Source organism: Mugil cephalus, chromosome 15 (genome assembly GCF_022458985.1).
Source record: "Mugil cephalus isolate CIBA_MC_2020 chromosome 15, CIBA_Mcephalus_1.1, whole genome shotgun sequence".
Lineage (NCBI taxonomy): Eukaryota > Metazoa > Chordata > Actinopteri > Mugiliformes > Mugilidae > Mugil > Mugil cephalus.
Window position 1 is genome coordinate 13,215,177 of NC_061784.1, and position 12,089 is coordinate 13,227,265.

Consider the following 12,089-nt stretch of genomic DNA (forward strand, 5'->3'; position numbering starts at 1 on the left):
ATGACAGTTTCCCTTCTCGCCTCGGGCGCGCGTCTTTCGCTTTACCTGGCTGTCACGTTTTGAGGGATGGAGCTTCACACCTTTAGCTTCGGTTAACCCGGCTTGGTGCCAAAGCCGTACGTTGCTGGGACGTCTGTTTCTTGTGGACATGGTGGAGTAGGTGGATAATAAAGACAAACAACCTCCGTGCCTCTAATCTCTTGGAAGGGAACTACATTTCTTTGTCATGGGAGCTGTATAAGGTTCCTCTGTCGCACGATTTCCACCCATTTCACTTATTTATCTCCGTCCCCCTGTCTGCACTATGGAAATGCCAACTAAATGGAGCAGGGCCAGTGTCATCAGCTTCATCAAGGGCCTTGGTAAGCACACGGGGGTGCGCATTCATGTGCACGCATGTTTGCATCGTGTAACCGCTCGGGTTTCACTCGAATAGACTGCTGCGTATGAGGCCTGTAAGGGGCCTGTCTTGTTCAGTAATTAATATTTACATCTCACCTCCGCTGTGAGGTTAGACGACATGGTCGGGAAAAGGTCAGCTGGTTCGCGCAGACCAGACGCGTCTGCGCTGAATTGTTACTTGAGAAAGTGTTTAACATACTTGTCCTCGTCAGCACGTTCTGGGAATCAAACCTGCAACTTTGCTCCTGGTCTCAAGCCTTTTTTTTTTCTGGCTCAACACACACATAGGTGTTTGGTTGGGTTATTTGTAAGAGTTGTCAGTTGGCTTACGATACATTGTCAGACACTCTGCAGTGCAACGTGCGCATTTGAAGCCTTGCTTATAGTGCGGAGTCACTAATGTGACGAGTATGTTCTATTTTAAGATCATGTCAATATTCCCTGGGATGCATGGCAGGAAAAAGCCTTTCCTATATTGGCCTGTCTGCTTGTCGTCTGCCTCTCGCTTGTGCCCCTTCTAAACTCAATCCCTATCTTGTTCTGTCTGTTTATACCACCGAGTATTAATAGTGCCCAGTCTTCCAAAAAGCAAACAAAACCAGGCTGGAAAATTGCGCTAAAGTTATAACAACGTTGCGCATTATGCGTCGTATTTACATTCTCCAGATGCTCCGAACTATAACCACGAGTTAAAGCGTTTAACGATTTGGAGAAACACAGCCGGGCTTCTGTGTTGGGCGTCGGGGGGGTCGCAGTGTTTTCCGTTTTCAGTCCGAAGGTGTGCCCGCGGCGTCTTTAGACTAACCGACCCCGATCTTCCCTCTCGTCAGCCTCCCCAGTGGGACTGAAGCCGCCCATCCCGCCAGTCAGTGGAACCTTGGGAGAGAGGAAGGGTCCTGTCGTCATGGCGCCCGTCAACGTGGACCCAGAGAGCAAGCCGGGCGAGTTCGTCCTAAAAAGCCTGTTCGCCAACTTCACCTTGCTCTCCGAACGCAAGATCCGCATCATCATGGCCGAGCCACTGGTGAGTGACTGTGCATTGATTGATTTATTTATTTTTTTATTTTGTTTTGTCTCTTATCTCGCTGTTCTCAGCTTACAGCACCACTTAGGGATAGGCTGCATTTTATTTAGTCTGACTGTGTTATTCAGAAGGACTTTCACTTCTGACAGTCGACTGTTCAGAGAGAGCGATGTCTGCACCGTGAAACCATCACTTAACTTAAACAGTCCTAATAAAATTTCACCCTGTCTGTTGGATTTTGTCCCAAAAATGGACTCGGCAAAGAGAAAGGACACGCACATTTAGCACAGCTCTGTTGTGTTTCACCTGAGCTGGAAAAGCTCAAAAAAACATGCAGACTGAAGGATCAAATTCAGTATTTGAGCAAAGATCTTTTTCTTTTGTTTCTTTTGTTTTTTACAAAGAATTAGCATTTTAGTTTGGCTCCCACATTGATTCACATCATAACCTTAGTCAAGGCCTTATTATTTAAAATACTATACATATATTTTCATAGTTTTCTGTGGAGCAGAAATACTCAATACTTTTCCACTTATATGAAAATATAAATTTTAGCCTCAACAAGTAGACAGTGGTTTTTAAAATCAGCCCAATTTGAAAGTTATATTTTTCTTCTAGGCAGATTTCCCACCTTGTCACCTTGTACTTTCAACATGATTGGTATTTACTGGTTGTATTACACAGGTTGAATTCTGAAAACAAATTCAGACAATAGCGTCTTTAGTAGTGTCACGCTCGTGAGGAATTTGAACTTTGATTTTCCTTTCCGTCTGTCTGTCACTTTCTCACAGGAAAAGCCGCTGAACAAATCTCTGCAGAGAGGAGAAGACACGCAGTTCGATCAGGTGCGTGTCCCGTCGTCGGTAAATCCGGCCCTCGAACTGTTTTACGAATGAGGCTAACCTCTCGCTTTATTCTCCCGCTCCTCGCGCTTCGTGCAGTTGATCAGCTCGATGAGTTCTCTGGCCGAGTACTGCCTCCCGTCAATACTGAAGACTCTGTTCGACTGGTACAAGAGGCAGAACGGCCTGGAGGACGAGTCCCACGAATATCGACCTCGCGCCAACACCAAGTCAAAAAAGTGAGAACGCAAACAGCACACGCGCTCGATTTGGAGCTGTTTTCTGCAGCCTTATTGCACTAAGTGCACACTGGAGCAGTGGGATTGATTGATTAATGGAAGTTTAATAAATGCTCATTATACGTGACAAGAATGTAGTAAATAATGCTGCTCTGTATCTGTCTCTTCTTCTGTCACAGTGACGAACAACAGAAGGACTACTTACTGGAGCGGAGGGATCTGGCAATAGACTTCATCTTTTCTTTAGTGCTGATAGAAGTTTTGAAGCAGGTGAGGCTCATTCTACCGGTAATTATTTGACCGCATGGGCCGCATGTCTCAAACTAAAGGGCGGGAGAAAAGTCTGGCCTCAAAACTGTACTTCAGTGTCCAGATACAAACCCACTCTACTCGAACAGAATCATTAAAATTTGATTTAAAAGATTAGGAAATTGTAACAAAATCGTCCGCGATTATCATCTTGCTTGATGTCAGGTTCCCAGATGGCGTATTTCCTGTTCCACCCATGTGCAAGTGTAAATGAAACAACATGCATTTGAATACTTCATTGTGACCTAGTCGTGCTACCTAGAAAAAGGCTTCCCAGAATCGGTGTACTAATGGAAAATAACATTCGCTTCTTTTTTTCTTTTTTTTTTTTGTCAAACCAGATCCCCCTCCATCCTCTCTTAGATGGACTCATCCAGGAAGTTGTGAACCTGGCCTTCAAGCACTTCAAATACAAGGAGGGGTAAGAAGGATAACCTGTCATACGAAGTGTGCTAAAAAACCTTTTCAGTTTTACATTACTAAGAAATAAACATGTCACCACTATATTTCTACTCTGCATATGCGTGATACGCTTGCTTTTGCTTTATTGAAGGTATCTGGGTCCCAACACGGGCAACATGCACATCGTAGCAGACCTCTACGCTGAAGTTGTGGGGGTCGTGGCTCAGTCAAGGTACCGTAGTCCTTTCGCTTATTGTGAAAATTTATGTTTGTGCGGATACACCACACACACCAAGGAGAAATCAAGGAACTGCCAGTCACCAAAGAGCATTTAAATAAATAAAGACTTGGGTTTGAGGGCAACGTTCTGGAAAATCCAAGCCACGATTTCCTATCATTACCTGTATCTATCTATAAGTGTCCATAAACATTAATATAAATCACAATAAAAAGATGCTCTTAGTAAATCAGTGGTCATTTGATGAACACGGTAACTAAAGGTATGTGTGGCCTCACCGCTCGTGTTGTAATTATCAGATTAAAATCATTCTTACCTTTAGTCTGAGTTATAATCCAGGTCATGTTGCGGCCGTGTGCTGCTAAGCGGAGTGGAACCTGTGTAGTTACAGCAGCTACCTGTCCTCCTTTTGACCTCACATTCAGTAGAACCGACAATTACGAACGCTCCCTGACTTCAGCGCGAGTGAGACGTGATGCGGCGATGACTGTCGTCCTCTGCTTGTGTGAGTCCGTGTGCTCGTAAACACGCGTGCGTATGCGAATGAGGATAATGACACTCCGGAGGATGGTCCTCCGATTGTGTAATGTTGCATGTGATGAAAGACGAACGCCGGCTCCTGTTCTTCCAGGAGGTTATGGCTGCGAGGCGGAGGCCCGTGGTAACCTCCGCTACACGCGCTCGCGCGCGCGTCACTTAACGTGGTCATTTGTCGCGTAATGGAACAAAGTCAACACTTCGACATGTGCTTCTGCGAATGTAGACTCTCCTCCGCGTAAAAGATAAGATTTTCCACTTGATTTAGCTTCTTAGTGGCGTTCCGGTGCCCCGTTCGGTGTTATTTATTTGTGGTACATTATTTACAGCCGGGGCCATAAAGAGGTTGAGAACACACGCTCGTAAATAACTCTTTATTCTTGGCGTTTTGCGCATGTTTCTCCGGCTTGGGTTTATGGATTACAGTATTTATGTGTGTCTTATTTATGCTGCGCACAAGACTGATAACTCCTCCGCTCACTTAACGGCTGTGGCAACCCCTGAGAAACGCAGAAGAGTGTGTGCAAAGAGCACGCACGTACATACTGTATTCCCTCCACGTCACCCCTGCAGATGCCATTCTAAATATAGGCCTGCACAGAGCTGCTGGTCAAATATATCTGGATAGTGGGTACACACACACACACATAAGCACGCACACCCGCGTCCACGTACAAAAATAGAGAAGCACACAGATTCAGGAAATAAACAGAAGAGATAAAAGTCTTGTTCGCAGAGATAAAGGTAACACCTGGTTGCCTGAAACTCAAAGGGAATAAAACAACCGTTCACATCTGGCTGCCGTTTCCTGGACAGGTTCCCAGCGGTGAGGAAGAAGTTCATCTCCGAGCTCAAGGAGCTGAGACAGAAGGAGCAGAGCCCGTACGTCATCCAGTCCACCATCAGCCTCATCATGGGACTCAAGTTTTTCCGCATCAAAATGTACCCGGTGGAAGACTTTGAAGCTTCCTTCCAGTTCATGCAGGTAGAGGCCGCGCTGTAGAAATCTCTCCACGGTTCACTGCTGTCATAGAGATACCGAACTTAAGCCGGGGCCGTGCGCCCGTTGGTTGATAAGGATGTTAGAATCATCATATGTTGTTGTTGTCTCTTGACTTTTCCCCTCTTGTCTGCAGGAGTGTGCCCAGTATTTCTTGGAAGTGAAGGACAAAGACATTAAGCACTCATTAGCCGGACTCTTTGTGGAAATACTCGTACCTGTAGCTGCCGTAAGTGCATTTCGTCTTACTGCTCGGGGCATTAAAAATATACATTAGGTCAAGAGTCAGACTAAAGTCGTTGTTTGGCTTTTTAAAGCTGCAGTGTCTTTTACCTGTAAAAGTCGAGCCCTTACCAGACAAGTTCACACAATGCTGGTTTACACAAACAAGAGACAGAGTTTTAAATCTATTAATATCTATGTATAATATTTACATTTAACTTGTTTCAGCCTGATTCACTGATCTTTTGAGTCACTTTATGCATAAACACAGGAAACTCTGAGGCGTGCAAATACTTGTAAACGGCACTGTATGTTTATATATCTAGAGAACAATAATCTCATTAATATATGTAGTGACTTGTCTGTCTGGCTCAGCTAAAAGGACACTGTGTGACTTCTGCATCTTCCTCAGACTGTGAAGAACGAGGTGAACGTGCCGTGCCTACGCAACTTCGTCGAGAGTTTGTACGACACCACCCTGGACCTGTCCTCCAGGAAGAAACACTCTCTGGTAAGTTTCTCCCCATATTCTGTTCCCTCATCCCTCTTCATTTCCTCTCCATTACCAGCAATTGGTGAAAGCACTTACTGTAACTGTCCAGCATGCGGGCTGGGCTTTTATACCCCTCCACAGCGAGGGAGACCAGAGTGCACTATGCAGGGCAAACTGTAGGCACTGCCAGATGGGTAATATTTGCCCACAGCATAGCAGCAGGCAGTACATTAAGTGCAGTGCGTGTTATTAATACAGTGACCTCATTAAAACTACTCAATTTAATTGTCAGAACTGGAATGAAACTTATTTTTGTCGCTGCTGAAAAGTTTTAATCATGAACGCGAATGCAACTAACTTACAACTATAACTGTAAGTGTAAAAATTACAGAGAACATTTACTTCACAGGACGTTTGACAGTTATTTTAAGCAGCACTTTGGCCTTTTTTGATCAACTTCTTGATGCACGTTGATTCGCAGTGAAAAGGAGTTGAAGGAAATCAGCGTTTTAGACGAGAATAAAGTATTGTTTTCTTTTTCCACCCGTGGAGTGTGTTCCGTTTAGGCGTATTTGCCAACAATAGCTGTCATTGGGTTGTTGCTTTACATTTTTTCCGCCGGCTGTCGATGCGCTACTCGAGATACGCGCGCGGGTTTTGCTCCCGCTGTAACAAAGACTCGTGTCCTCAGGGCTGCAGACATGCCGCTCTGCGGGTATGCACGCTTCCCTCGACGGATTCTCCAAATATTCCAGCTCCTCACCCATGCAGCCCAGACTCAGCACACCTGTCTTCACACAAAAGCTTTTTTTTCGCTTTTTCAAAAGCCGACATCGCGCAGGCATGCACACAAACAAACAATAACCTGGCATGTCAGGAGGGGCGGCATGGACTGACGCGGTAGGAATGGCAGTAACGTGATGTATAATGTGATAATTGTTATTTTCTTGCGTTCTGAGTGGCTGAGTGGGACGTGACGCTGAAATGGGTGTGTGACACAAGGCATATCTACTTTGATAAGGAGTGACACCTAACATAGCTAAAACCATTCTTCAGTCTGCCTGATCGTTAGCAAAAGCATTCTTGTGAAAGAATGATCTGCATGCAGACCTGCATTGCCTTCAGGCGCGATTAAACATACTAACAAGACGGCAAGTTCACATTCGTGCACATGACCTTCACGGTTTACATGTTTGTTTACACTGGTGTTGCTTCGGTTATATTCACAAATGGAGGGTAATGTTGTGAAATGAAACAAGAGGAACTCAGAAATACGATTCAACAGTTTCACACGTTTCAGTCGTGGTTGGTTTAGTAATTTTATACGGCAGCTCTTTCTCGCCAAATCCTGGGGTCAACTGAACACGTTATTTTCATTTTACTGAACCAAGACGTCAATTGATACACTGCAAAAAAGGAATTTCAAGAAAGCGAAAAATCCTATCAAAGAATTACATCTTATGTTTTGTTCAGAGACAAGAACTTGCTTATTTTAGAAACTTTGTGCTTATTTTAAGAATTTCTGTCTAGCAAAAAAACTTAACCCATTGGCAGATTTTTTTTTTCTTAATACAAGACGATTTGATTGAATATAAGAATATTTTAATTCTTTCTAGTAATGCCCTCCCCCCTATGACCATGCCTTCAGTTGTTAACCCCCAGTTAGCTTCCCGGGAGCTACGCAAGTAGCAGCCTACTGGAGTGTACACACTGCTGTGTGAACAAATGAGTGGCTCACATGAGGGAAATAATTTGTGGGATCAATACAGTATAAATTATTATTATTGTTAGATTACTTTTGATTAGCAGTTAGCTTACTGACTTGCGATCACTTAACAATTGTCAACTGGCGTTTTTCCAACGAAATGCTTTTAATATGAGGCTGTAACAAAAGCTAAGATAGCATCAGCAGCAGCCTCTTAACCGACTGGATGATGATTTAGCATTCGGCTTTCGCACCCGGATGACATTAGCAGAAGCGTAATGCAGCGCGTTTCTGGTGAACGTTCCCACTGACCTCCAGTTTAATAATAATACAAAAGTATTGCAATACTTTTTATCAGCGGCCATAGTCAGCATTGTGTTACCTAATGCCAAAGATGCCACTTTAATGTAGAAAACGAAGAATCCTCGGTCGTTCGCATTCTGACGACTGATGAACTTTAAGGTCTGATCATCACGTGCCTGTTTTAAATGTCTCCCATCTGTCTCTTCTTCCCTCCACACCAGGCTCTGTATCCTCTGGTGACCTGCCTGCTGTGTGTCAGTCAGAAGCAGTTCTTCCTCAGCCGCTGGCACATTTTCCTCAACAACTGCCTCTCAAACTTGAAGGTCAGCTTTCCCGTCTGTACATTGCGAGTGCCTGAATCCGTCTGGTGGTGTATGTGCGTGACTTTTGCTCCTGCCTGCTGCGTGCAGATTGTGTAATAGATTTCTTCCCTCGGGGGACGACTTTGACAACGTGACATTTTAATGAACCAGCGCCTCTTTAGTTATAAAAATTAACCATCTGTATGTATTGCCTCAAGGGGAAGCAGTGCAGGTTACGAACGTAGTGATTGATGGGAGGCTCATAAACACTTAAAGTATAAAAGTCAGTGAAATGTTTGTAAGGTGTTAGGGAAATATACTACTTGAGGAGACGTTTTTTCTTTTATTTATTTGGCCTTCATTCAACCAGGCTTTTATAAGGGATACCTGGCCAAGATAGCAGCAACACAGTTACAAATCAATCAGTTATATAAGAACATACTTAATTAAAACACTTGCATACAGAAACGGATGGTTGGACGGTTGAACGACCAAGAGTAAAATGCCCATTGAGTGGAGATTGAAATCTCCTTGTTTCCATGTTAAAAGAGAAGATAGATAAGAAGGAATTTCACCCAGAATGGCTTTATAAATAAACATATTTCATCCATATAACTATAGAATAAAGACCCCAAGATGGCACGTGTGGCTCTGGAATCACTCTACCGCCTGCTGTGGGTGTACATGATCCGCATAAAATGTGAGAGCAACACTGGAACGCAGAGGTAATGACCACATGCTGTTATGTTCCTCATGAACGATATCTAAGATGTTGTTTCCGGCATCAGAAAGTGATTGAACAAATGAGACTGTGACAAAACCAGATTTAGAGGGATCATTTAGAGGTATTTAACCAACATCTCTTCTCTCCTCAGTCGTCTGACGTCCATCACATCGACACTGTTCCCCAAAGGGAGTCGCAGTGTCGTGCCCAGGGACATGCCACTCAATATTTTTGTCAAGATTATCCAGTTTATTGCACAGGTGGGTATAAAAACTCTCACAACATCACAAACATAGGCTTGAAATGAGACAAATGGAAACATTTGGTGTGTTGACAAAGCTGAAGGGTAATCAAAATACAGGATGGCCACGAATGTAGGCCAATGAGATATTTATCTATATTTATTTAGAAAATCCACTAATATAATTGATATATATTTCACCTAATGACTGGATTAGAGGTTTTTAAACAGCACTCTAATATCAGCAAGTGTATTTGTGGCTGTCATTTGCCGCTGTGTATGTGTTTCAGATGAATAACACCCTAAATGTATTTTTTTATTATTATTATTATGTGTTATGTAACCTGCTGCCTCGCACTGCATTAACTCTGCCGCCGCCGTGTTTGTCTTGTTGTCAGGAGAGACTGGATTTTGCCATGAAGGAGATCATATTTGACCTGTTGAGTGTCGGGAAGCCTGCCAAAGCCTTCAGTCTCAACCCAGAGGTAAAGAGAGCAGACATTAGGCATTCAGTGAACGCAACTCAATCACGCACAGATCAACAGTGCATCTCCCCTGGCCGTGTTAGAGGAAGGATAGGAATGAGCATTCAAATGTTATTTTTTCTTGTGTTGTCCGTGAGGAAGATAAAGAACAGAATATTTTAAGCCATAGTGAATATATGTACTGTAGGTCTGATAGCGTAAATGGGATTTTTACAGTTAGAGACAAGCATTAATTTAATAAGATTGTAATTTACACTATAAGTCATATTGATTAAACATTTAATAAACAGACTTTCTGGTGTGTAGTAAGGATGCTGTCCTGTACCTGTCTTCTAGCGTATGAACATAGGCCTGCGGGCATTCCTGGTGATAGCGGATGCCCTGCAACAAAAGGACGGAGAGCCTCCCATGCCCAACACAGGAGCGACTCTGCCCTCTGGAAACTCTCTAAAGAAGAAGAAAACGTACCTCAGCAAGACGCTCACGGAAGAAGAAGCCAAACTCATAGGTCTGTGTCAGTCCACACTCAAGTGGCTGTGATTTCAGCGTCGTCTCCAACCAACTCCCTGTATCTTCTGTGTTTGTTCTCCACAGGCATGTCCTTGTACTACTCCCAGGTGCGTAAGGCTCTGGACAATATCCTCAGGCACTTGGACAAAGAGGTGGGTCGTTGCATGATGCTCACCAGCGTCCAGATGCTCAACAAAGAACCGGAGGACATGATCACGTACGTAAACAGAAACTGCAGCAGCTCAGTTTATTTTCAGTCTTTTATTAATTAAGGAAAGTTGCCCTGTGACAAATCCGCAACCAAAATTCTGCTTCGCTTTCTTGTCACCTTGTCAGTAATCCATAATGTTTATGGAAAATTTATGAGAGTAATGCAAAGAGCATGAATCATTTTCATATTTAAAACAGACACTGCCCGACACTTTTGCAAATATAACACAGAAGTGTTCTGAGTTAAGTAATATACAACTTAATTTCTCCATTTATAACAGAGGTGAGAGGAAGCCCAAAATCGACCTGTTCAGGACGTGTGTGGCTGCCATTCCTCGGATCCTTCCCGACGGCATGTCCAAGCCTGAGCTCATTGATTTGCTGTCACGGTGAGTTTCAAGTTTATCCCCTTAATTCATCACTTATAGCCTGTGTGGAGCCAATATGAAGACATTTTATTGCAGATTGAATTAAATCCATATTGGATTTTTCTTGTTTGTGTTTTTCAATCCCCAGACTTACGGTGCACATGGATGATGAGCTTCGCCTTATTTCCCAGAACTCCCTTCAAAGCCTCTTACTTGATTTCTCTGACTGGAGGGAAGACGTCTTGTTCGGTTACACACATTTCCTTTTACGTGAGGTACAGCGGAACCTGACATATAGACAGTTTTATCCACGCTTATATGCTAAGTGCATGGACAGTTCAAAAGTGTTTCTAAAAGCTTGTCCATGGCCAATTCCTCCAGGTCCAAGACACCCATCAGGGTCTGCAGGATGCATCCGTGAAGCTCCTTCTTCAGCTGCTCACACAGTGGAGGTTAGCTCTGCAGCTCCAGGGGAAGATACGAGGAGGAGTTGAGGTTGGTACCTTGCTGCTTAACGGATACTGATGAGCTGAAAGGACATTTTGATGCTTTGTATTTTTCACTTTCATATGTCAATTGCCATAAATGCAGGTTTAATTACTTTGTTAACCTCTTTGTCCTCCCTGTCTGTTAGGCCAGCCCCAGGCTGCCCGACCGAAGCCCTCATTGCTCAGTGCTCCATGCGGTGGAAGGCCTGGCTCTGCTGCTCCTCTGCTCGTGTCAAATCAGCACAAGGAAACTGGCGGTCGGAGTGTTAAGAGAAATACGTTGCCTCTTCACAGCTCTGGGACATGCTGAGGTACAGTACAGAAAGCTGGAAGGGAAAGAGAACAGATCAATGCACAATTCAGTGTTAAATACACTCTTCTAAGAACCTGAGAGGGAGAAAAGACATGGAAATGTCTGCAGGATGGAAGGAGAGCCATCTGACTGTAGCTGTGATTAGTGATGCAGCATATGCAGCCTGTGAATTGTGTGACTCTGTTATAAAAATAGCCGATTCTATAAATGTCTCACCCTTCAGGACGATGACAAACCCATGATAGAGGTCATGGACCAGCTGAGCCCAGCTGTAATGGACAGCTTTGTTCACGTGGCTGTTTCTGACTCTGTAAGTATTCTTGCCTTAAGAGCTCAACAATAACATTACTATATCAGGTAAATAATTCATATAATAATGATATCCATATTCTTCTTTTCTCTCTCTCAGTCCACCTTGCCACTCAACCACCATGTGGACCTCCAGTGGCTGGTGGAGTGGACGGCTCGGCTGGTGAGCAGTTCATACGACGTGAAGAGCCCCAGCCACGTCTGGATCTTTGCCCAGTGCATGAAGGACCCATGGGTGCTCTGTCTGCACATCTTCTTGCGACAGGAGCACCTTCCCAAGCACTGCCCTACCGCTCTGGGATACGCCTGGCCGTACGCCTTCACACGGCTGCAGCTGCTACTGCCACTGGTTGACCCCAAGTACACGAAGACTTTTATCTTATCTGTCTTTTTAAACTTTAAATCTAACCAATCCCTAAAATA

General features: G+C 44.0%; 1 protein-coding gene across 5 annotated transcripts in view; it reads left to right on the forward strand.

The window, feature by feature from the left end:
• fryb (furry homolog b (Drosophila)) overlaps positions 1–12,089 on the forward strand; it is a 48,178-nt gene that overhangs the window by 9,243 nt on the left and 26,846 nt on the right. For all 5 annotated transcript variants that reach the window (XM_047606634.1, XM_047606631.1, XM_047606633.1 and 2 more), the window contains exons 2-22: positions 1,233–1,426; positions 2,218–2,271; positions 2,368–2,507; positions 2,687–2,777; positions 3,158–3,237; positions 3,370–3,450; positions 4,810–4,978; positions 5,130–5,222; positions 5,628–5,726; positions 7,938–8,039; positions 8,640–8,743; positions 8,894–9,002; positions 9,382–9,468; positions 9,805–9,976; positions 10,063–10,195; positions 10,470–10,577; positions 10,705–10,831; positions 10,938–11,051; positions 11,191–11,355; positions 11,581–11,667; positions 11,767–12,026. In XM_047606634.1, coding sequence (XP_047462590.1) covers positions 1,233–1,426; positions 2,218–2,271; positions 2,368–2,507; positions 2,687–2,777; positions 3,158–3,237; positions 3,370–3,450; positions 4,810–4,978; positions 5,130–5,222; positions 5,628–5,726; positions 7,938–8,039; positions 8,640–8,743; positions 8,894–9,002; positions 9,382–9,468; positions 9,805–9,976; positions 10,063–10,195; positions 10,470–10,577; positions 10,705–10,831; positions 10,938–11,051; positions 11,191–11,355; positions 11,581–11,667; positions 11,767–12,026 — 2,569 coding nt within the window. The remainder of the gene's footprint in view (positions 1–1,232; positions 1,427–2,217; positions 2,272–2,367; positions 2,508–2,686; positions 2,778–3,157; positions 3,238–3,369; positions 3,451–4,809; positions 4,979–5,129; positions 5,223–5,627; positions 5,727–7,937; positions 8,040–8,639; positions 8,744–8,893; positions 9,003–9,381; positions 9,469–9,804; positions 9,977–10,062; positions 10,196–10,469; positions 10,578–10,704; positions 10,832–10,937; positions 11,052–11,190; positions 11,356–11,580; positions 11,668–11,766; positions 12,027–12,089) is intronic.